Source organism: Anas acuta, chromosome 16 (genome assembly GCF_963932015.1).
Source record: "Anas acuta chromosome 16, bAnaAcu1.1, whole genome shotgun sequence".
NCBI lineage: Eukaryota > Metazoa > Chordata > Aves > Anseriformes > Anatidae > Anas > Anas acuta.
Window position 1 is genome coordinate 8,877,651 of NC_088994.1, and position 25,208 is coordinate 8,902,858.

The following is a 25,208-nucleotide window of genomic DNA, read 5'->3' on the forward strand; positions in this document are numbered from 1 at the left end:
ATTTATATGTACGAAATCACTGCAATGTAAACGATGAGGAAAACAAACAGTTGATTTCCAGAGAATTTGGTTCACCCGTTCTACACCTGACATAGGCACCTCTTCCTATTGCATAGGAATACATAATATAAATAACAAACACTCGGCATTGCAGGTAAACTGGAACTTCAGGTGATTTTATGTGGTGCAAGATTTATGAAGATGTAAATCGACGTAAGATTTGAAATTAAGATACTCATTTTCTTGAATCCCAGATGGCAGATAATTGTTCTCTATTAAGAAGCAATTTGGAAAGAAACACAGGGAAAAAATGTCAGATTGAAATATTTAGAGACATCTGAAGTGTTTAAAGCTGTCTTTGAAGTCTTTGGAAAATGTATCAAATATAATTTTTTGAGGACAATAACAATTCAATGACAATTGCATAGAAAATTAATACACTCAGAAAAATGAAAATTGATCCTTTATAAATACTATCCTTAATCCAAAAGATGTTGCATATTTGGTCAGACAAAAAGCATAGAAATTTTTTGTAAAGATATGGATTACAAAATACACTTTAAAAAACATGCTAGCTAATTTGAGAACTGTTTTAGATATGTTATCAAGCAGCAGCATTTTATACAATAGAGAATAACATAGTGCTGGTTTTGGAAATATTCTACATTCAGAAAATGCTGTATTCCTACCAGAAGAATGGAGTGATACATATTTACATGGATACAAATAAAGCAAGTGCAAAAACCATGGCTCTTCTACATTCTTTCTACCAATAAAAACACATACATTAGACGCTTTCATTCCATTGCTGTTCAGATCTTACATTTTGCTCATTCTCATGGAGAAAAACAAAAACAGGACTTCATATTTCATTGCAAGTATCTTCACAAGCAATTACTCTTCTGGAAAACCGTACTTCCAACACCCATAACTGACAAAAAAAATATCTTCCTGATATCTGTCCACTCCCATTCCACTCTTAGACTGTTTACATATCATGAATGATGATTTTATTCTATGTATTCATATATTTGATGCAGACGTTTATAGAAGCTCATCCTGTATTTGCAGCCAAAGCTTTGATGGAAAAATGGAAGTAAAAAAAATGCACACACACGCACAAAAAAAAAAAAAAGAGATGAACTTTGAGTTCCAATGAGCCCCATGTACTTCACATGGTATAACTTTGATGGAAAATGCATTAGAGTTGTTCACCCTGTAGACAATATATTTGGAGGCCTTTGGTACAATGGCAGGAAGGCACTGTGGTGAAACATTCAGATAACTGAGGAAAGACAGGGTTTCCTCATGTGCAAATATGGCTATCTTCCAGATAAAGTGAGAACAAATTACTCATAAAATGGTATTAACTCTTCCAAGGTTAAGCTAATGCTTCTACAGAAAGAGAGCAAGGTGTATTATGCGACAAAATATTAATACTGGAAAACACTGCTCAGCAAGAACAGGAAATAATTTAGTACTGTATATTTTGAAGTTCTTCAGCCTAGCTATATAATTTTAACATAGCAGTTTTCTTTTTAAAAAAAAGAGACAACAATGCATAACACTATGTCTGAGGATACTCCTTTTCTCCAGAAATAAATATAAAGCTGGTTAAAGCTGTATTATTTAACTAATGGTGGCACGTAAGAACAGATAGAGTAGCACAGCCTGACCTCATGTAGCTGTAAATAAAACCACTAAAATGTAGTCTATATTATATACATCTTATGAACACTCGATCCACTAGCTGGCTCCATGTGCCTGCAGAGGTCTGCCTGACTGGAGCCAATTATAGGATTGTGATCCAAGTTCGTAATGCTGTGTGTGTTCATGCAGAAGCATATATGTGTGCATATATATATTATAACCATATATACTTACATGGTTATATTATATAATTATGCATGTATATGCACCTACACAAACACACATCCAGATTAGTATCCATGCCTTAAAAATGAGGAAGAAATACTGCTAGTGCAAGCACGAGTAAAGCACTTGTAGCATATATATTTAAAAAAAAAAAAATTCCTCTCCCTCTCTCTGCAGCAAACTGCCTGAAAGAACACACAAGAGCAGTGTATATCTTATCATTCCGGTGTAGATCTCATGTTTAGTGGTGCATCCTGCGCAGTAGCTTCAGTGGAGCAATGCAGGGGCTCAGGGCATCTGAGGAGTCCTGCAGAAGTCCCTTTTAAAGCTTAAAAGCTCTTACTATGGGTCCAGACTTTTCTTGTCTGCTTTATACATTTATCTTTTATAGAAAAAAGGGGAGAAGGATGCTTAAATGATCACTAGGAGACAGAGGCAAAAATTTAAAGTCAGTCAGGTCCTGAACACACATAATGCAATTGCATGTTGCGGGAGAAAAGTTGCTAGTGGATTTGGTGTGCCACTATCTGACTTAAAGATTGGATGTTCATTTGTATAAAGAGGATTATTGACAGTCAGTTACTACTGGCAATCACCAGATAAGCAGCAATATGTTCAGACCACATCTATGTGTCTAGAGATTTGCAAAGAAGTTCACGTTCTTTAATATTGTATTTGAAATCCAGCAAGAGAAATGTTTCTGTCAGTTATTTGGGGAGTTTTATTTTTATTTTGTGAACGGGTTTGTTTTGTTTTTAAATTTCTCCTATACCTTAATTTTGCAGGTTGGATTGGGGAAAACTAGATGGTCGTTGTTGGCAGTGTGAACCCTGTGAAGCTGTTCTTTTGCTCAGCCGCAGTAAAGAATTTCTGACAGGCAACTTTTGTCCTTAGGAATTTTTCAAAATTGTCCAAAATGTCAAACTGCATTAAAAATCCATAATAGATGGCAGATTCTGGCAATATGGCAGTTTAAAAACAATTCAAAATAGCTTATTTGAGGCATGTGAGCCAGCTGAAATGCTATACAGTGTAAGTGCTGTTTAACAATCACCAACTCCCCCATACAGAGGCCATTTCAGCTAGTCCAAGCCTCAGTTTTGTTCCTGCAAAAGTCAGTAGAAAAAAGGCCATTGACTTCTGCAGTGACAGGCTGAGGCTCAGCTACGCTGGCAGCTGCGCTTCCCGCTGCAGCACACGGTGCTCACGTGAGCACCAGCACACGGCATCCTCAGCCAGAGACCTTCAGGGACCTCTCTTTGGTGTCGCTGAAATGGGAGCCAGGGGACTCGTTCTGTGACAAAAGATTTCAGTCTCACCAAGCAGGTAACGCCTGCTTCAACGGGGAAAAGAAGCAAACTTCCCAAGCCGTGTTACTAATGTGAGTTTGGGACTTGCAATGAAGAATGGCTCTGCTCTGGTTATGGATCTAGACTTGGTTGAAGCCAGAGGTTAGAGCTGCTCTTGTGGAATTCAGCTTTCAGTTTAAGATTGTAGCTGGGTCTAGGGTTGGATGTTCTGGAAAATCTCATGCTTCTATCCCTCACTTCCATCTCTCTCCTTGCAGAGTTTGAGTGTCACCTTTAAGTGGCAGATTTTTTTTTTTTCTCAATACTCCTGAAAAGATTTCTGTTGAACTGAGTCTGTAGGGTTTGTGCGAGTAGGCAGCTGCTCTGCTGGTACTCATATAACCTAATTCCTACTGTGAGCATGTGGGCACAATGGTAATCAGAAAAGTTTGCTGTGAAACAACTGAGAGCAGGGTAGTTTCACTGTGTTTTCTAGAACAGAGCTCAGGCTCTGCACTCATAACAAATGCCAGCTTTCCTCTTTTACAAAACCCCTAAGGATTACTAGGTATTGCCTACAATATTATGGTGACTTTTTACTGCATGTTTTTTATTGACTCTGGATGCCTTTTTATCACAGTGGGGTACCAAAGACACACCAAAATGTTATAAACTTGCTAGCTGTACAACTGCAGGTGGCAGAAGGTCTCTCTTACTGTGATAAGCATGTGTCAGTACATTATATTCAGACACATGAAGCAAAACACAACAAACATACTAACTTGTGTGGAAATTCAACCTTTCCAGAAGTTGCTGGTAGCTTTGCAAAGCTAAAGAAACAAGGTGTATATAAGGAAGTGTATGCTTTTTCTGGAACATATGGCTTCTGTAAAATGCAAATATTTTCGCAGCTTTGAATGGTTAAACACAGCTGCTGAGACAAGGCACCAGCCAACAGCAGTTCTGTGTGAAAAGAAACAGCAACAATTTATTAGGGAGAAAATACCTAAGATGTGTTGATACACAGCCTAAATATTAATGAGAGTAAATCATAAAAATCTTTGGGTTTACTGTAACTCCTATATATCAATTTCTGTTTTATGTGAGTTTATGTTACCTTGGGACAGGTGTTACAACTGCTGAATTGCTCTTTTCACTGGTTCTCTGCAAGCATCCTTCTCCGTCAAATTCCTATCCAGTCAGACAAGAAAAAAATGGAGAAGACTCCTGGATTCAGCTGCTATCTACTCTTTGAAATACCGATCACAGTGCTCAGAGTCAGAAAACACAGCTTTTGCTCCCAGGTTGGATAAAGGCTGAGTAAGCTTGGGCTGCCTCAGTTTCCTACAACAAAAAAAAAAAATCAGAAGGGCTTTGTGACCTGGAGGGCAAATCATTGTTAGTGAACTGCAAAATGTTGCTGTTCTGTTATGGAATATGTTACTCTTTCTTCCCTCATTTCCCACCCCACCCAAATAAGCACTAATATATAATCTCCCTTGCTTTGTGTGGTGTTCAGGAGTGACATCTTACTTCTCCCTTATTACTCAGATAGATTGATCGATACACAGCTAGGTATTTTGCAGCAGGCTTGAAGAGTTTCCTCAGACAGATGCTCCGTTACATGAGAACAATACGATCTTTGGACGAAAGGAAGGGTGTCCTTTTCGGTGTTTACAGAGAGAGGTGGCGAGTTGCTTAGTCAAGGCTGTCAGCTTGATGCCAATACATTGTTCCTTGCATTGAATTGGTGCCTTGAGATGAACAGTTAAGGAAGCAGGAGGTTGCAGGGGCACTGGAAGGATCTAAGAGGTCAGTTATGGAAGGATTCGCTAGAAGTTGTCTCACAAATCTCTTCTTCTATGTCTGATTTCTGGCAGGGAGTCCAGAAAATTCCTTCCTGATAATTTCATTAACTGTGAAATAAAAGAAAGAGGAAGAAATGTCAGAGCACTTTCAAAGTCATGAGAAGTAAAAGCAATCCTTGGGCACTTTGCTGTTAAGCTGAAAACATCCCCTCTCTGTTGATAATATAATTATTTTGATTTAAATATTAACATTTTAGCCTAATAATGCAGGCTACATATTTTTGGTAAGCAAGAGGGAAGGAGAGGAGAGAGAGGGTTTACACAGTGTTTGGCATGCTTCAAGTACCATGAAAACACAACTGACAACTTGCACCATGTGTCCAGTACATGCTACGTCCCCTATGTAACACAACTCCTTCACAGACTTTTCCTTTACCCACATTTTAAAAAATAAAAAATAAAAATAAAAAATCTCTAAGTGTCTGAGCATTTTAACATTTTTCACTAGGATAAAATGAGAGTATTCTGAAAAGAGAAGGGCCAGATTTGGACGAAATATAGTGGATAGTGCTGAAAACACCGAGACTGCAACTGAGGTGCAAAAGCATTGGCTTTATTGTGTTCATTTTCTTTTCAAAAATCTCACTGTTTGAGTTATGTTCTCATTCTGGTTTGTTTGTAGATTGTAGCATAAGCAAACTTCCATACAATGCTGTAAGACTCTGGGGACAGGCTTGGAAATAAAGCTCAAGAGAAGACACCGAATCACTTCATTCTCTGTTTAAAAAGAACTGAACAGTATTACATTTTGTACACAACAGCCGTCCTCTCCTGTACACCTTTCACATGCTTGCCTAAAGCACCCCTTGGTACCTCCTGGCACAACTTTTCTTTCCAGGCAGCGATTTTGTTAAGAGAGAGCCCAAACACACGAGTGTGTTGGTGCAGAACTCCAGAACTGCCTGTCTGGGGACTCCATTTCCGTGCAGTTCCTTGGCACTGTATGCACAGGGGTAGGGGGGATTGCCAACTTTGGAAACTGCTTATTTACTCTAAGAAATTTGCCTTAAAAACAAAGACCAAATTTTCTAAGGTTTCAGACCCCAAATCTGAATGATTTCACCCCATTGGTACTTCAGGGCTAAGACAAGGACCAAGTCAAAGCTGAGCAGATCCTCACCCAAGCCTGATTAATTGTCAGGGATAAAGCTGTAAGACTCCACAACACTTAAGCCTGTTTCTAACAAATGATCATGAAAAATAGCAATGAACATAGTATTTCACCAACAAGTAAAATGCGGTGCCCAATCTCGTATCATCTCTGGGAGATCACACGCATTAATTTATAATAGTATGACTAATACTGGGACTAGCAGCGAGATAAAAGAAGCGGGCACCCACTCTCACGGGGTCATTTCCTTTCTAACAACAATGGAATTTATCTCAGAAAAAAAAAATCTATGGTTTATGTGAAGCTCAGAGCTGTTGCTATACAGCTGTCTGGTGTGGCTGGGCACTTCTCAAGGACCAAACGTCTGCACAGAGCAGTGTAGGTGCAGGGTGGGAGGTGCAGGGCAGCAGTCCTCTGAGTTTCCATGTGCCCCATGGCCTGTGCTGATGGAGGATGAGGAGGGGGCTGAAGGCTCTGCAGGGTCTCACTGGAGAAGCCCACCTGTGGGCTGGGGAGCCCAGCAGTGCAGCGAGCCGCCCTGGTCTCTGCCGTGGGCTCTGACACGAGGCACGTCCCATCCCTCCGTGCTCAGACATCCCCCGTGAGCAGCCTGGGTTTCAGCTCTTCTTTCTCATTCCAGCCAGGAAACGCCTGGTTTCAATCAGATTGGTGCCTGCTGAGGAGCACATGGGCCAAAAATAGGTGTCTGACAGCCTGGCCTCTCCTGCTGCCCAGCCTTCTGCAGCCACTGTCACCTGGTGGCCTCTGTCCTCAGCCTTTTGGGTGAATCCATGCCTGTGAAGCACTTCACAGGGGGGGGATTTGGTTATAGCTGCTCTGCAGTGCAAGCAAGCAACCAGAGGGAGGTGAGGTTGGTCTACTTTCAGGCAAAGCCCTCCTGCGGCTCAGTCAGAAGGGCTTCCTGTTTGCTCTACCCAGGAAATGAGAGGAGCAGGTCTTCAATGGAAATTTTTCACAGTCTCAGCTAAAAATAGCAGTGAGGTAAAAGAAGTGGGCACCCACTCTCACAGGGTCATTTCCTTTCTAACAACAAGTGGGCTGAGGCTGCAGGCCGATTTATTTATTGACAGGTTTGTTTGAGCTGCCAGCACACCAAAAATGCTGTGTACGAGTTTCCTTTCATACGATGCAGCCACTGCTCATGGAAACATCGAGCCAAGTCATCTTGGTCTAAGAGGGGTTAAATATTAGGTGAACGAGCAGGTAATTAATGGTGTTTGCTAACCCTTAGCCTTCGGAGGGGTCCCTTTTTGGTGCTGTTTCTCAGGCTGAGTTTCAGGCGAAGCGAAAGCTATCGAGCAGCAATAGCAAACCGCGAGCCCCGAGCCCAGCCAGCGCGGTCCCGCTCGCGGCTCCAGGCAGGTGGGACGATGCGGTGACGGCTTACTCAGCCTGCAGCCTTCACTTTCCCTCCTGCATGCTGCCTTGGAGGTCAGCGGTGGGTTTTGTGGGCTGAGGTTACAGACGGACAGCAATCTGAACGAGCTACAGTTGCAGGGGGACGTGGAACAGCAGCCCTGTGGAGGGGCTGCAGGACCACGCTGGAGGGCACAGCCGGGCTCCCTCCGTGTGAGCTCTCCCAGGCTGCAAATTGGGGTTTTGTTGTATCCGAATGACAAGGTTGCTCCCTATCATTGGGTGGCCTGAATGTCCTGTACTCACCCTGAATTCCAGCTAAATCCATGTGGAGGGCAGTGAGGGGCAATTTAAGCTCAGCTACACTGGAGCTCCAAGGGAAGGATGTGCCAGTCAACAACTGCCCAAGCACAAAAAGCCAAAATCTACACCCAGAGCCCCTAAACTAACAGACATGGAGTGGATCCCAAGGCAGGTATGGCTCTCCTGGCTTGGAGTCACTTCCACACAGCCTGGTGACATTGCCCACCTCCAGCGCATCTGCTCCAGAGATCTGGGGAGCACTTGGATGCAGCCTGAGGTGTAATCTCAGCGGCTTGGGTTTCAATAGCAGGGTGAACAAAACCGGCAAACTGAGACATATCTAAACTTCAGAGGAAGCTGAGCTCATGCACGGAACTTGCTATTCTGAAGTCCCACCTATCTTTTTTTGGTAACATGGTTAAAATGCCTCTCAAGTATCGGTTCTCATTATCTGCTCATTTCTAGCTGTGAGGAAATAGAGATAACATGATTAATAAATAAAATGTTATTTAAGGTGCCTGGCATGTGGCAGCTCTGGAGCACACTGCTGTTGATCCATTTAATGAGCAATTAAATGGGGACATGAGGACATATGCAAAGATTATGAAAGATGAAATCATAAAAAAATGTATTGAAATGAGAGCTGACGTCAGCCATCCAGACCAAGGAAATGCCTAGGGAGGCCTGAATCTCTTCAGCATATCCTGTTAGATACTGCTGCTGGATGGGTATTGCCACAGCTCTGGTGCTTGGAGATCCCCACGCTAGCTTGGAGACTGGCTAAAATCACAGGGGGCTGGCTGCGTTGTGCTAATCACCCAGCTTTGATGGGTTACAGTCAGGCTCTCAGGCTCCACTTCTCAAAGACGTTTAAGACTCTAATTCGCATCCTTTCAGATAGAAATCTGGAGTATATTCGCTTGTGGGATGATAGTGGGTTGTATTAAATACCGAGCTTCGACTAGTAGTCCAGAGACAGAAAACAGTCTCCAGTTTTAGCTGGCAAAGAGTCAGGCTCCTTGGAATTGATTACATACATGCACACACTCGTATGCATGCGTGCGCGCACACACATCCACACACGCACTGTAACAGCTCTCCTAGCGTTATTCCGTCTATGTGTCTGGAATAACACCAACGGAGTCAATGCTGTCACAGCACTGTATCCGCTGCAGTGGCTGGGCTTTTGGGATCCTCTTAGAGCGAAGGTCCCATCGCAGGAGGCAAAGCCAACCTCCCACGGGTCGCTCCCTGCACCACGCTGCTGGGCATGGATCCCACATGTTCCCTTTGCTCTGCCAGCGTGGCCGAGAGGCATCTTACGTGTGCAGCCAACACAAGGCTCACAGGGAGGGACTGATGGCATTTCAGGGACCAGGGAGGGAAGTTGAACCCTGAGCTTTCAGCGTGCCACGAAGACGTGACCAGGCAAACCGTGGTCCTAGCGTGGTCCTGGCTGCTGCCAGCAGGATGCTTCGGCCCAGCATGCACAGCCCCGTCTCTCCTTTCCTGCCCACCAAGCCCCGGCTAATGCAGGACAGCTCCGTGGTACACACGTAGGGAAGAAAAAGGATGAAAAAAATTAAAGTAAATTAAATAAGAGTTTAAACCCTCTAAGCCAAATAAAAAGGGGCATGACTTTTTCATTGAAAAAAATAAATAAATAAAGGTTAAGAGAAACACACAGCTGGAGAAAAGGCAGAAAAATACCAATTACCTTTCTTTTTGATTGCTTGGATCAAAGATCACAGTCATTCTTTTTCATATAATGTTTTGTATCCAGCTAAGGTGTGTATCTATCAGCTCTGAAAAAGATTTGCAAAACCATTTTTGAGAAAAAAAAGTAACCTTTGGCCTATGTTGCAAGGCCAAATGTTACAGTTTTCAGCTACTCTTTCATTTTGTGCTTTAATTTATTAAAAGGACATTTCAGCATATACAATACATAAGGCAGAACGTAACCGCTGACCTTTCTGTTTGCTCAGATCCAGCACTAGATTTTACTTTTTCCCCCTCTTTTCTCAACTGATATTATCTAAAAATAAGTACGCAAAAAATTACACTCCTAAATTGATCACAAAACAGACGAGAAATGCTGGTAATTTGATCTGAGACTTCGGAGGCACAGGAGGTCCATGTGTCTGTGAGTCAGGTCAAAGACTAGTCACTGCCTTTTGCAAAACTCAGGTGTATTATCATCTTCGTGGCCCAAATAAAGCATGACACATTTATGCCAGATCAAAAGTCAGTCCCTTCTTTCAAATCAGAGATCTAAGCACGGTGGCTGTGTAAATTACACTCTGCTTGAGTTGTAAGGAAGAGGAAAGATATGTGCAAAGAAGTTATGCAAGTTACAGTCTTTCCTTCAAATACAAATGAAGTTTTTTTTCTCATAAAATGGCAATGTTTAAGATTCTGATTCTTTTTTTTTTTTTCCTTTTCTTTTTTTTTTCCTATCTAATCTTTTTAGATTTCTTTTGAATACATCATGAAAGCAGTTGGCACTTCCCACAAAACCATGTGGAAATTAAAAAATTATTCCAATATTAAGGAGGAAAAAGCGCTTCTTAAAAACTAAGCTAGTTTTGAGTACAGGATTCAGAAGTGCCTTTGCTGCTGGATTTCAGGTGACTATATATAGAAGAGAAATATTTTCGTTGGCTCCCTCAGATCGTGCAGCCACGTATCATACGCTGGAACCTACCACTCAGTACACAGCCTATTTTATATTCTGCATCCTGGAAAATCAGCCTCTGCACATGCAAGCAGAGCAACTAATTGACTGGTAAATACAAACTTAGGTGTATCAGGCACAAGGAGCCCAAATCCAACAAACTGTCTTGGGGAAAAATACCGGGGGGAGGGTGGGATGTTTTTATAAATCAACAGCAATGAAAGGCTTTTTCTGGAAAATTGGGGCAGATAACTGCCAAGAAGTGCTCAGCTGTAAAGCTCTGCTTTAATTGCATCTCCACCTCTCCAAAGGGTTTTTCTCCTTATTGAAGTAATGCCAGGAGAGGCACCCTTGAACTTTTTTTGTATTGTAATTTATCTGTGTGAACTATAAGCCTCTTTAATGCCATCCAGCTCGACAGCAATCGTGTCATCTCTGTTACTCATGCAAACTCTTGGAAGAAGTTACTGATCTCAAACTACAAGAGCCCCAAACTCAGTCAAGTCCCGTGATGCATTTTTGCTACAATAGTTTCAATAGACTCAAAACCCATCGGCATCTTTCCATGAATTTAACATCATAATATAGATATCTGATGGAAAACAGAATCTAAATAAAACACATATTTTTGGCTAAAGCCTGTCCCAACTCAAATCAATAGCTAAACTCCTTGCGATTTGCGGGATCTCTATTTCGCTCACGCCATTTAACTCAGCTCCCCTTCTATGTCAGTAAGCTTCCAGAGTGAGGTGCAAAAAAAAAAAAAAAAGATGTCTATCTGTGGTACCATCCTACCCAAAATCTTTAACAGGAAGCTGCGTGGTTCTGCAGCAAAAGAGCAGAAAATAAAGATAGCATTGCTGTTAAAAAAAAAAAAAGTGTCCTAAATTCACTGTACATCAAAAGTATCAAGAAGGAAATACTCAAAGCACAAATCTGTCCATAACGACACCCCAGAACTTTTAAGGACTTCCTAAGCACTTCCACTATTGTCAGCCTGCTTCCAGAAAAGACCAAAAGCCTATTGCTATGAAACATCTGTGTTAAAACTGTGAGGAAAAAGCGTGACCTAGTGGTTAAGGCACAACTGGACAGTGGGGCTCGCAGCCTGGAGCTCTGCTATGCCGTCATCTTGCCATGTCGCCCTGGCCAAGTCCAAAGTGTTCCCAAAGGACCAGCTCTATCAAAGGTTTGCTTGAGTCTGAAAAATGCAGACTGTGGAGGTCACACTCAGGGAACTTAAATACTTCACAGAAGTATTTAAAGGAAATTTAACAGAAAAAAAAGAGCCTGAGATGATGATGACTTGGAAGGAAAGGAGCCCGTGTGATGATGACACAGAATGAGCCTGTATAGAGCATGTGGAGATAGCGGAGAGCACTTCATTTTCAAAATACTCCCACAGGGATGTTATAAAGTCCTTAGGTAGCTTGAATCCCAAACTACCAAAGGCATGAGGTGCTGAGCTCAGGCACTGTAAGCATCCTTGTAGCCACCAAGGTAAGATAGCAAGATAACACCTATAAACCCATAACCTTCAGTCAGGGTTGGAGCACTCAATATCTCTAAAAATTAGGTCCTAAGTATTTCTATTAAGATGATCAACATTGAGCCAACACAGGTTAACAAGCACTCTGAAAACAGTATTCTGTCTTTGTTTTATGGCATCCAAAGCCAGGAGACTACGGAGCATCCCCCACCCTGGGGATGCCGTGTCCTGGGAGCCCCTGGGTACCACTGCACGAAGCTGGCTGCTCTCTCCACATTATCCATGCACAATCCTCAGGCAGAAGTTGTTACTCTGCCAACTGTGCCCTCCAGGCCCTTTCTTCCCAGTGATACAAAGCAGTGAGCAGCTCCAGGGGAAGGAAGGCAGAGCACTTTGCACGGGTAGAGATAATGCAGACCCCGCACTGCTTTCCCCGTACTACACACCATGGGGTCTGTCCCGGTTTGCCATGCTTCACTTCAGCCCGTTACACAAACGGTTACAATCTTGTAAATCAGTAATAAGTTGCACCTGAACCTGTAAGTGATTAGTAAAAAATCATTACGCTTCCATGGCCAGAGGACTTTCACACAGTTAATCAGTTAAGAAGAGAACTGGGTGTTAACGGGTTGTTTAATTCCCTGGTAGACCAGTTTATTGAGACCCCCGTAACAAGAGGACTGAAATCAGAAGTGCAAACAATGTATGGGAGAATTATCTTGCCTACAAATGGCGTTCTGGCCCGGAGAAACAGGCACCAACTGGTGCACTAAGGTGAGCTGAAGGAAGGAATTCTAGGACTGAGCGGGTGCCACCTATGGTGGTTTCTCCTATTGAACCCAGCTGAATATTTCATTCTATTATAAATTGATGAGTTGAGTTTTCTACGCACTTTCTCCATGAACCAGGGGTTACGTGGTATCTGCAGGATACACCCGCACTAGCTTTCTCATCCTGGGTTGTTGCCTGGAATGGCAAGAGAAAGAGCAAATTCTGCTCCTGAGTTTGATTTCCTGTTAGCTTGATGAATTTCACTATTTAATCATAATTTTTTAATCTGGTGATTCTAAGATAGGTGCAAACTCTGTTTACACATTGACTGGAGGAAGAATCCGTGCCAGCTGGCAATGAGAGAAGTGCACCTTCGGGCAAAACGTAGTGCACTTTCCCTCCTGCCACGGCAGGAAGCCTTTGGAGCTCATCTGGAGGGTCAGTTTTCACACTGGTGTAAAAACCCGTAATGTAGAGCACCCCATCTTGGTCACTGCATGGCTACAATGAGGAGAGGCGCCTCATCGAACTGGGGTGTTTCTGTAAGTGCCAGTCTCAGCACCCTTTTTCTGCCTGCTCCTCAGCACTGAAACCAAATCCAAGTGATGGCAACGGGGGTGGTCCCAGCTCCAGGCCTGGGTTACCTGGCACGGGACTGTCTCTGAATGTTAATGGTGACGCTGCCAGGAACCATATGAATAAAAAGCAAAAACTCTTGTATTATTAAATTTGCTGAGAGGACGATAAATAGTCTGTTTGTTTACCAGATAAACCCTTTAAGTCTGCTCGGTCACTCTGTGTAAGGCATTACATAGTGTCTGACAGCTTGGTGAAGTTCTTCTAGGAGTCTAAGTAGCCACTTTGGGAAGCATACCTTGAAAGTGGAAAACTAGATCAGCCTGGGTGTGAGGAGGAACTCCAGGCCACCGTGGATTTGGTTTGTAGTAGCTTTCCATAACAAAGTCTTTTTTTAACTGACTTTCTTTCTGCTCACATATATTTAGATATGACTTTCATTCTGCAGTCCTCTGGTGCCAGATAGTTTTGGCTGAAATTGTAAGGGGTGGACACATGTTTGAGTCATGCAGTTGGCTCTCTCTAGTTGATAGTTAGTAAGTTACTGAGAAAAAATGAAGTTTGTATTTAGTTTTAGTTAACATGCAATGAGACCAAGTGAACTATTCCAAGCAGAAGATGCACATCATAAATACATATACAAAAACTTATACCAGAACAGGATGGAGTTCATTTTCTTAAACCACATTAGTTGGCTAAACAAATACAGAAATTCTACACTGATGGACTGAAGCTTGAAAAATACGAGGCAGGAGGCTCCACTTTCTCACTCCTAACTCTTGATCTAACTCTGTGGCTGCTGCTGCAGAGCACGGGGGTGAACTGTGCTCGCATCTATTTCTGTGAGCGGCGTATGGACCTTGTGAATTTGCTACAAAACTGCTGAGATAAGCAGCACCATTTGGTATTAACATCTATTTCTTTTAGATTAAAAACAGCAAAACCAAAGGTGTTTGCTGATGATTTTTTCCTACAGTAGCTTGCACCTCGCGGTCTGAGCACTAATGCAATTTGTCGCAGATACCGCAGTGCCTCTAAAATAGTACCTGCCGGCAGGAAAAGCACCCAAGTGACAGCACTGTTTATTCACATGGCACTTTGCAGTTTCATCATTCTCCTAGACTTAACCTATTTACTGAGAGGTGATATGAGTCATTCAGCGAAGTGTTTGAAAAACAGAGAGAGAAAAAAGAATGGATGGGAGAAAGCTGTGTTTTACAGGAAATAATTGGGGGGTAGGAACCGACGAATAGTTACAGCATGTTCAGGATTAGCTGAAAGTAACGAGAATAGGCAATGCTGCTGCTTTTTGTGTTTCTGTCACAAAGGAACTACCAGAACAAATATTTAATTGAGGGGAAACAAACCATTTAACAAATATTTAATTGAGGGGAAGCAAACCATATTACCCTTCCCTTAAGGCAGTTTTGCAGGGGATGAACAGTCAATAATGTAATCTATTTTCCTCCCTTGAGCACTTGTGCTTATGTCTATTAATCCAGACAACTATTTACTGGCTCTAATTCTCTGGCATCTTATCTTCTGCAGCGTCTTAACTTTGCAAGCGTCCCTGCCAAAGGGCTTGTGGATTCTTGCAGGATCTGGTCCTCCCCAGCAAACCAGGTTTCCTTCAAACGTGTCTGAACTGAGTTTTGAAGCTGGTTCTCAGGAGAAAACAGCCAGCAGAAAACCACTGTCCAAGGGAACAGGAGAGATGCGCAAATGGCCTATGAACAACTGCGAGATAGACCAAGCCTTCCTATGCAACAGGCATGCAAATGACCTTCTGCTTGCAATTACTCTGCTTTCACAAACAACTTCGGAACAGCGAGCACGAAGAAGGCATATGTTTCTTATGTGCCTTATTTTAAAGAGGATTTGGGGCAGTAGGCATAGTGTTCCTAGTGCAAAACCCCGAGCATGGGAACATATGAAATCACTTTTGCATACAGATTATTTTTCTATCACAATTCCACGTCCTTCAGCAAATGCATGCTTGGGAGCAGGTTCTTCCCCTCTGCATTAGGCACTGAGTGCTGAGCGCTGTTTTCAGAGCACTGTTCTCAGGAACTGCCTCTGCAGGTGATGGAAAGGGAGAGGGTAGGGAGGTCTGCAGGTCTTGGTAATAGGAGCCCGTGACAACAGGGCAAGTAACTTTGGGGCTCCCGTTACATGCCCCAAGTTCACTGGAAAGAAGCCAGACCATTAAGTATTTAAGTGGTTATTGACAGAGTGTTACAATTCACATAAAACAATGTCAAGGAGGTGCCACATACAAGATGCTGCGTGTTGGCCCACATCCATCTGTTAGCTTTTATTTTGCTCTTTGACTGTAAGCCCTTTGAGGCAGCAACTGTTTGTTGTTGGGTTGGTTTTTTATCTTAGGAGTCAATACAGCATCTGTCACAATGAGAGCTCAGCCATGAGGGGTTTTCTACTGTACCAAAATATGATGATAAAAATAATCCTATGGGGCGTACGGACAGATTAGAGGCTGTGATGAGGTGAGAGGGAGAGCTCATTGTAAGAGATACCTGTAACTACAAAAGGAGTGCAAAGTTTCTGGGGAGCAGACAGTGTAACTGCCTTTGCATCTCTGACAGGGAAGCTCTGACAGTAAATGGCCTGACAACATAACAAAAATGTATGTGCATCATCTGTGGATTTAAAACTTTCAGTTTGAGTCAAGGACACGAACAATAAAACTTGTGTTCTCAATATGAAGAGAAAAGAGAAGGGGGGATATAAATTACCAGAAACAGAGCGGAGCTCCTCCATGCCCAATAGCTGCTGAGGTGACTGGCTTTAGCTGAAGTGCAGCCAGAGCTATGGAGGCTGGGCAATTTCCAACCTCACCACAACAGCAATAACCTACATTTGTTCAGACATTAGCCCTCAATTATTTGCAGACCTCCCATCCCAAGTCTAGATCAAGCCATAGGAACAACCACCCAAAGAGACTGCCCCGGGGAATCCTTTCCCGGACGTAATGAGCCGTCCCAAATTTTCCAGCTGTGAGGTCTCCGAGCTGCCTGCATCCCTGTGCGACCCAGGCAGGATGCGAGGCGCCCTGCCCAGCGCCGCAGCTCAGGGGCACACAGCAAGCACCTAGCAAGACCGTCCTAATCCCTCCCAAGTTCCCATGGGCTGTATGACAATGTTCTCCTTCGCACAGCCAGCTCACGAGCCCCGCGTCTGGAGCTCATCTTGAACCCATTAGTTTGCATTTAACCATCCACTGCTACATTTCCTGGGTGAATTCCAACCACACGGCGAAGGCTTTGGAAGCGCATTGTGATAAAACACCCTCTTGCCTAAAATAAAGATAAAACTTTCTTACGTGTGGTATGAGCTCATCTGACTACAGAACACTTTCAAAAGCAATTGGCAGGCCGCTCCTTCAGCAAGGAACGTGGACTGAACGGGAACACTGCTTGTCCTGCAGTTGGGGAACCAGCCCCAGACAGCTGGAAGACTCAGCAGTAGCAAATTCGAAGGCCAAGCTCACAATAACTCCTTCTCAGTGGTCTCAGAAGGAGAGCAACTGCCAACACGGATGAAATGCCCTGGTTAACGCACACAGCATAACAGAATAATATGAAGCCGCTGGTACCTTCCTCAAGGCCAGATTTTTAAAGCTATTTTGGTAGCTAACTGTCAGCTAAATCTCTGTGGATGAGACATTTACCCACTCTAAAAAAACAATCACTTATACAAAGACACGAGCACGCATCGCCTCTCAGAATCTGGCCCAACCTGTGCCACCATGGTAGAGAAGATGGAACAAACGTTGGTGAACAAGAGAGGAATCCTACAAGAGGAGCTGGGGGTTAGCTTTTAGGATGTCGAGGAGAGATGGGAAGATTTTTGTAACAGGACTAAATCAACGCTGCCTCCTTGCACGCTAATTGCAGCATCACCACGCGGAAGGCTCACAGTGTGGCACCACCACGGACCGACACTGCGCAGTGCTGCCATAACCCGAGGCCAGCAGCAGGAAAACAGGCAGGTGCCCAGTAAAGGGAAGGGAAGATTTCAGGTGTGAAAAAACACCCCCTCAAGAGACCTAAAAATGAAAGTAATTACTGGTGGGAAAAGATAAACTGTCCAAGAAGCTGGGTCTTTCCCTTTTGCTGCCAAGAAGATAAAGCACACTCCAGGTTTTAGTGGGTGGCGAAGCCACAATGATTTCAGAGCGGGCTCACGCTGCCGTGGGTGCTGGGAGCAGGCGAGAGGAGCCTCCCAGAGCTGAAAACTCCCCACGCTGTGCTGAGGGTGCCCGCTTACCTGCAGGTGCCCCGCTGAGCAGCAAGCGTTATGTCCACAGCCAAGGCAGCAGCCAGCATCCCTGAGGGGCTGTCAGCATGCAGGGTGATGCCCTGCAGGTCAGGAAGGGGGCTTCCCTCCTGGGGCTGCTCCAGGCATGGCTGGAGGCAACGCTGAGAATAACGGCACCGTTTATATTGGGGCTGTAAATCGCTGCTGCAAGTAGAGACTGCCAGCTGAGTCTCCAGAGAGGGTTTGGTCACTGCTGACCCTGGCTGAGATCTGAAGGGTGACCTAGATACAGAGGGCTGCAGCCTTTCATCTGCAAAGACAGGCAATTTTTATGGTTCCAGAGGCTGGCAGTCTCCAGTGGGGACTCCCCCCTTTCCTCCCAGGTGGGGTGTCCCAGAAATGTCCCCTGGCTGCAGCTCTTGTTCGCCTGCCTGGACAAGGCACTCAACTGCATGGGGGCAGCATCAGAAGGGGGAAAGAGCAACACGAGAGTGGTTTGTTTGGTTTGTTCTTTTTTTTCTTTTTTTTTTTTTTTTCATTCTGAAATGTCATCTGCATCCAGCTGTTAGTATTTTGGAAATCTGCTCGGTTTTGTTTTCCTCGTGTGGTTCAGCATGGCTGATGCTCCAGCTGCAAAACCTCAGCTGCCAGTGAGCCTGCTTAAAGCAGCTCTGCAGGAAAGTCCATGTCCCGGCCAGCACCTTCCTCTCCTGGGGTCCTGGGGGCAGCCTCTTCATCACCCCAAAGGGAACGGTGCTCGGCTCCACCATAACCACACCAGAGGAGAGCGAGGTGGTCAGGACCTACACAGTAGGTGTCTACAGCAAATGACGTGGCAGAGAAAGTATTTTGGTTGCAGCCAACTGCATCTTGACACCAACAGCTTCTGCTTTTTGTGAAAGTATCCCAATGCCTACACCACAAAATGCAGCATAACAAATGCACTGCAGATTGATAAACCTTCAAACACTGTGGCATTGCTTGCAGGTTTTCTGCTTCCTTTTTTTTTTCTTCTTAAATTCCATACTGTTATGAGTATAATCTATGTTATCTGTAAAAATGCCATGAATCAGCAGTAGGACAGGTTATACATGAATGTGGGTGATGAATTCACCCAGCACACGTCCCTTCCAGTACTTCTCCCATGCCCAGTACAGTTTCCTGCTCTCTCCTGAGCCCACAATAATGTCCTCATTTTCCCCTGACCCCAGAGCAGCCACCTCCTGCTACAGCCAGAGAACAAATGGATCCAGAGTGCCTTGAAAGGGCAGGAGAGTGTGCGGAGTCTCCCAAGGAATGAGCTTAGAATGGGGTGTGGGTTACACATGTGAAAATGCAGGGATTAAGTAAAGTTAAGGGATAAGGCTTTATCACTGAAATAACTCTTCCCTTTGATAGCTGAACCCCAAGTACTCAGTTTTTAGCCACACAGCTCTATTCCATACTAAGTCACTGACATGGACAAAATCATCCAGCACTGATCAGGTAAACACAACCCCTGCTAAACGTAGCCTGATCGCATCATCGGCCCTTCCACGACTTTCCCCTCCCTCCCAAGCCACGATGCAAACAATGCTGGGTGATTAAAAACCCCGATGATGAGATTTACCAAGTAAGCTCCTAGAGAAAGCATAAGCTGTACAAGTGCCTTTGTTGCAGGAGAGGCATTCAGAGGCGTGCTAGGTGGGCACTCAGCTCTATCCCACAAACTAACATGAGAAATGCTGGGAAAAGAGCAAACTTTGTTTTCCACATGGCTGGAGAAGCAGTACCTGTGTGTCCCTGGCAGGGGTAGGGCAGCCCGGCACGCAGTGCCGTGCCCCCGCAGCCCAGCCTCTGCGTGCCCTAAGTCCCGGGGGAAAAGGAGCAGACACAACCCTCTTCAGAGAATCCCTGCCTCCTGCAGATAAGCACATCATAGCAGAAGATAAACAAAGCTGAACAGTAAATGCGTAAATATATAGTGTGGGCTGCTTGGAAGGTCGCTAACCCAGAGGAGAAGGGATTACTTTAATTTCCCTTTTACCTGGAAACAAAAATAAACCGAGAAAACCAAATAACCTCAGCATCGCTTTAAAGGGCTGGAAAAAAAAACCTCTCTGAGAAGGGGGACAGCCGAGAGCGCCTTGCTGGCCGTGTGCTCTGTGCCTTCCCCCATAAGCAGGACTTTGTGTGTCTCGCACCGAGGCCGGCCTGGATGCATGCAGAGCGCGGGAGAGGCGGGCCGAGGAGCGAGGGGACGTGAAGTTTGCTGTGCTGTCCAGAAGATGAAAACACTAGTGCTGTTTATAGAGGGAAACCCAATTCGTCAGCCCAAATGAATTCCTCTGCTAATCCATGCAGGCTTCATGTTTTCCACCAGCCCCAGCCACTGTAAAGACTATCTTTAGGAGGCACAGTGTGTTTGGAAAGGAGCAGCTGGAAAGAGGGGACGTTTATGCCAGCTTGGAAGGCTTTCTGGTATGGAAAAAGAGGAATGCTCTCTTGGGTCTCCCCACAAAATTAAAGCATCTTCATCCAGAGCAAAACGATGCCAAGCACAACAAACAAAAGCGGCTTTCCCCAACTCTCCTGGGCAGCCTCACTCCAGGGTTCACAATGGTTTCCATAGAACTTGTTTTGCTATCAAAACAAATTCGATCTATCCAGGCACGATGGCGCGCGCTGTTTGCTGAAGAAAAGAAAATTCATTTTCTCACTTCTCGGCCTGCCAGAGCATTTTTGTCCAGGTGCCACGGACAGGGACTCCCCGGATAACTGGTGCATCTGCAGGCAGTGCGCATCTCGAAAAGAAAAAAAAAAAACTCGAAGGTTTTGGTCCATGCACACGGTGTGACGGAGCTCCCGTCGCTGCAGAGGCAGGGGCAGAGCCGGGCCCTGGCTGACTGCTCTCGCTCCTCGGCCTGGCTCAGCCCGAGCAGAGCGTGGCTGTGTGGCAACGCGTGCTTCCTGTAATAAAGCAGCCATCAACTGCGTGCATCTCTCGTTGCATCCACGGGAGGAAATGAATGTCTTGTTCTATTGACCACAGTCTGTTGAAATGCTTGTAACTATTACAGTCTAGCCGTGATGAAGGGTTAGATTGCTCGCATGGCCGGGGTACGCGGCCCCTCGAGAGCTGCGCTGGAATGTCACATGCAGGGAAGGCTCCCTCCAGCCCTCCTGCACGGACACTCACGCTCAGCAGTGGTTTCTGAAAAGCAGAGATGATTTTCTGCATGACAGAATAGGCTGGAGGAGCGCTAAAAGCTACATCTACCCCAAGACCATTAAGCAGAACCGCCTGAATTTTGGGTAAGTCTTAATTTTGATCTGAAGCTTGCACTAGTCTGGAAGCTGGGAAGAGCTATGAAATGTCATCAAGTGTAAAACAAAGCCCCATAGATAGTAATTTTGAAAACTGACATAACAATCATTTTGTGGGCTTTTTATTTTATTAGTAACCTATAAAAATATCTGGAAGAAAAAGTGTATTAAAATCCATGGTGTTTTTTAAAAGAAAATGTCTGTAGAAGCTATTTGAAGACATGAGGCTGCAGGAAGACCTTAGGAGAGGTGTCCAAAGCAGCCCACCTAGCCAAAAATCTACCCCCAGGGTTTGTCTGCTGGTAATCAGTACCCTGACCTTGGTGTGCTTTCCAAGGAAGAAGACGGCACCCCATTCAGAGCAAACGCATGTGTGCATTTCCTTGTGCACAAGGCAAACTGGAATGATTTTAAAGAGAAGAGATGCACGAACCCGAATGTAATTAAATAACTACAAATCTTTAAAGTTCTGCTCTGATTTGCCTCGGTCCTCTGATTTCACCAAGCCAGTTTTCTCCCCAGACCTGCTCTGAGGGGTCAGTGCTCATGTTCACACTGTTTCCAGCCTTCTGCAAGCATCATTTTGTACCATTTACAATTACTTCATATCCAAGGACTTGAACCGGGAGACTCCTCAAAGCCATACGGACAACCTCCTAGGTTGGCAACCGCTTACCTACAGAAATGCTGGGCCTTATTTGGGGGTTTTTGGCAGACCTGTGAATTGGGTGACTAAAGCTGTGCCCCATGCGCCCCTTTCCCTGCAAGCAGAGGCTGAAGGTGCTGCCCCTGGGCAGGCTGGATGCAGAGAGCTGCACAGAGCCTCTGATTTCAGGAGCCCTCCAACACCGGGACCTTCACAGACACCTCTGGAGGAGCACCCTGCAGCCTCCTGGTAGGAGCCGGAATCCCAGACGGAGCTGGTGAGTACCTGGCCCAAGCACCGGGAGGTGTCTGACCCTAAAGGCTGTGCCTGGCACACCATCCAGCTTCCTCCGGCCCTGTGGCTCCCGAGGCTCCCGGAGCTGAGCTCTTACAAAACAACCGACGCCGCGTTGCTCATTGTGCCAGCCAGTTCACCAGGGAGGTTTAACTGTCACAATACTTTCACCACCGAGTCCCATACTTCTGAAGTGGCTCCCCCTTCGTTTAGTCATTCTCACTCTTTCCAAAGAAACTTAGAAACCACCTAAATAAACCAGCACCAATTGAGACACTGCAAATGTCATAAGAGTCATTCATGTGTCTCACTATTTGTCCTACATTTGACTCGATTCATTCACGAATGATGAAGTCATTCATCATTAAGAAACCAAACCAAACCACACCACAATTTGGGAATCTTTGACTAGGCTCCCCTGGCAGAGAAGATCAGAGGGGATGATTGCAAACTCACACTCCTCTAATTTACAGCTTCTTTCACCCTGGTCCAAATTATTCTTTGCGCGTTAAAAGCGACGGTTCAGAGTCCCTGCAAGGAAGAGCAAGCATGAGCACTGAAAAAGGGCTAAACGATGCTGTCACTTTGCTGTGGTATCACCTGGTTACTGCTGCACGGCCTCAAGGTTTTCTGGTCAAGCAGTGCACCCTGGTGCACAAACAGGGCTGGCGTATGTCTGTGCTGCCAGTGCCCCCCCACCAGCCAGGAGTCAAGGCATGGCCAACACAGGCAGCTGGATGGCAGCTCAGGACGGCCCACTCTGACCTTTACTTTGACACCTGACAATTATCCACGTGGAAAAATTCTCCCTCAGATGCAAACATATCCCTCCAGCGTCCACGGGCAAAAGTCAATAAGAGTTTTCTCACCACATCTAGTTCAATTACGATTTCGCTCTAAAGCAATCGTGTTTGTTCAGCTGAGGGCAGAGTTTAGTCTGTGTTTTGGAATGCAAACAGATTCCAAATTAAAAACCCACAAAAGGACATGGCGTGATTAAAAAGGGAACTGCGTGGATTAGGAGAACCTGCAAGAGGATGAAAAGCATTAGGCCAGCTTCTCACTTAGCGAGTGAGTGTTGCTCTGCTGAGTCACATGGGCATCACCCTTGAAGTCCTTTGATCCTCAGTGCTTTTACTCCAGGTTAGAGTAGCTGCAGATTTAACTCTTCTGTATCTCACAAAATCCACCGGCTAAATCCAACCAAGGTTCAAAGTCAACGTTATCAGGCCGTTAGCCACGTGAATAGACAGCTCAGAGATCTAATTGCTGAACAGATTGGAGCCTTTGTAGTAGACGTGCACCTAACTGGAGAACAGGAAAGCTTCCAAAGACGGGAGTACTTGGATTAAGGGTTTTTGCACAGACCCCTTTCAGAGAGAGGATCCAGCTGTGAAATTCACAGCTGGACGTACGCCCAGATTTCTGTGCTTGCAAAATTGAAGCATGGGGACTTGGAGTGATGACTCAGACACAACTGCATTGTTTATGCATTTTAGGTTGGCTTTTACCTTCCTCTGTTTTCTTCTTGGTAAACACAGAGAAAGAGTGTGAAAGTTAGCAGCTGGATGGAAATTCAAATTAGAAACTAATATGCTGGGAAGGGAGTTTCATGGTCTCCATGAATTTGCTTTGTTCCCCCCTATCTCTGCCTCTCCTGCTGGCAGGACTACAGATGTGCTGCTTGTTTTTCAAATCACAGAAGTAGGAATGACCTATTAGGTCATTTAGTACCTCTCATAGCCAATGCAGAATTGTCTTCTTGTGCATTTGTCCAGTCTGCTTTTAAAATTCCTCTGAAAACACACTGCATCCAAATTAGAGCAGAGAAGTCTCTTGGAACTGGTGAGTAAGCAGCACTATAAAACGATCTGGGAGTGTAAGGCCATAGCAGCTTCTGCTGGGCAGAAAAGCTCTCACTAATTGGAGCTAAATTAGCTCTCATTATTTAGAGCTCTTGTAAGAATACCGTGTTTCATGGGAAGTTCAGATGATTTGTCCTCATTTTTTAAGTGCTCAGGGATTACAAATACTCAGGATTGTATTTTTTTAAGAAATAATGTATGAAAACCAGGTGGAAAAAAAAAAGAAAGAATTTTAAATAAACAACCTATAAGGCTTCATTCTTGTGTGAAAAAAAAAAAATCTGTATGGACCAGAAGCCCCACACCAGCTCTCCACGCTGCCTGGCAGTACTCAGCTGGAGGGGTTCTGTTTGTGTGAGTAACGCTGCGAATCCAGCTATTCTTCTGTAGCTTTAGACTTTACAACCGGTTTTCAGTTTGCACCATAAATAGCCTGTATATCTTTAAGATGGCTAATTTTGCCAGGCATCCTATTTCACAATAGTTAAACGTGCAGATGTTGTCCAAACTTTTCAAAGCAGCAGGGCTCTTCGCAGCTGCTTGCAAGATTTCAGAAGTGCAGTCTGAAGACGCCTTGAGCTGCCTGTTCCCTCACCCTCTCAGCAGGAGCAAATCCCCCCCATTACACTGTACTGGAAGGGGAGAAAACTTCCTTCACCTACCTTTGCACATTCTTAACACGAACTCGCTTTGTAACAAATGAAACTGCAAAGAGCAGCAATGCCAAATGCAGGCGCTCAGGGCTCATGAGTCAGGCACCTAATAATCATGAGATTGGTTATAAAAGCAGGCAATCACCCCGCCGCCCCCAAAATGGCATCATTTTTTTTGCCTGCCTGGATTTTGAAAGATCAAAACATTGAGGCTCCTAATTCTAAGGTTTTGTATTTTCTTGGCTTGGACTTGAAAAGATCACTAAGAGAAAAAAACTCTCTTATTTTGCTGCAGTCACCTGCACAGGGACTTGAAATCACTATGAAAATTCCAAGGCTCACAATGAAATTGCAAAGAATGAGCAAAATCTTTGAGCTGCCATGTGGGCACACGCCTGTGCACTGGTTACATGCATATTCAATTACACAGTACTAATTATAAAGGGGAGATAACAAGATAAGCCGGGAGGACAAGTACACACCTAGCTGCTAGAGCAGCTCTCGGGGAAGGCACAGCTCCCCCCAGCAGTGCATCTATTTAATAAACGAATCCAGCACGTTGCATCATCTTTGCTGGGAGTTACCGACGTCAGGATTCATTTAGAGGTGGTAAAGGCACAGAGCTGAGCTGCTGCAATTGCTGCCCGTGTTGCATGTGCCAATCCATCGGGCTACACAGGCTGCAGCTACCCCTGCAAGCTCGGCCAGCTGAGCAGCACTGGTGCTGCGTGAAGCCCTCCCCATGTGGATGCACAAAAGGCTTTCAGGGGAGCAGCTGGTGGTGGTTCCCTGCCTTGGCACTGGCCGTGCTGATTCCAGCGCTTTTACACCGA

The 25,208-nt window shown here is 44.8% G+C and overlaps 1 protein-coding gene and 1 long non-coding RNA gene across 10 annotated transcripts in view; one reads left to right on the forward strand and one right to left on the reverse strand.

Annotated features, from left to right (window-relative positions):
- Positions 1-2,618: 2,618 nt before the first annotated feature.
- The window catches only part of NFATC2 (nuclear factor of activated T cells 2), a 94,995-nt gene continuing 72,405 nt past the window's right edge, over positions 2,619-25,208 (reverse strand). For 8 of the 9 annotated variants that reach the window (XM_068700289.1, XM_068700286.1, XM_068700287.1 and 5 more), the window contains exon 10: positions 2,619-5,080. In XM_068700289.1, the coding sequence (XP_068556390.1) occupies positions 5,025-5,080 (56 nt within the window). In that variant the 3' untranslated portion in view covers positions 2,619-5,024. Of the gene's footprint in view, positions 5,081-9,540; positions 9,629-25,208 lie in introns of all 9 variants that reach the window. The other variant, XM_068700285.1, reaches the window with a different exon arrangement.
- LOC137865312 (uncharacterized) lies at positions 12,571-16,337 on the forward strand. The gene is made up of 2 exons (XR_011101859.1): positions 12,571-12,760; positions 14,882-16,337. It is a non-coding gene; the product is annotated as an uncharacterized lncRNA (long non-coding RNA).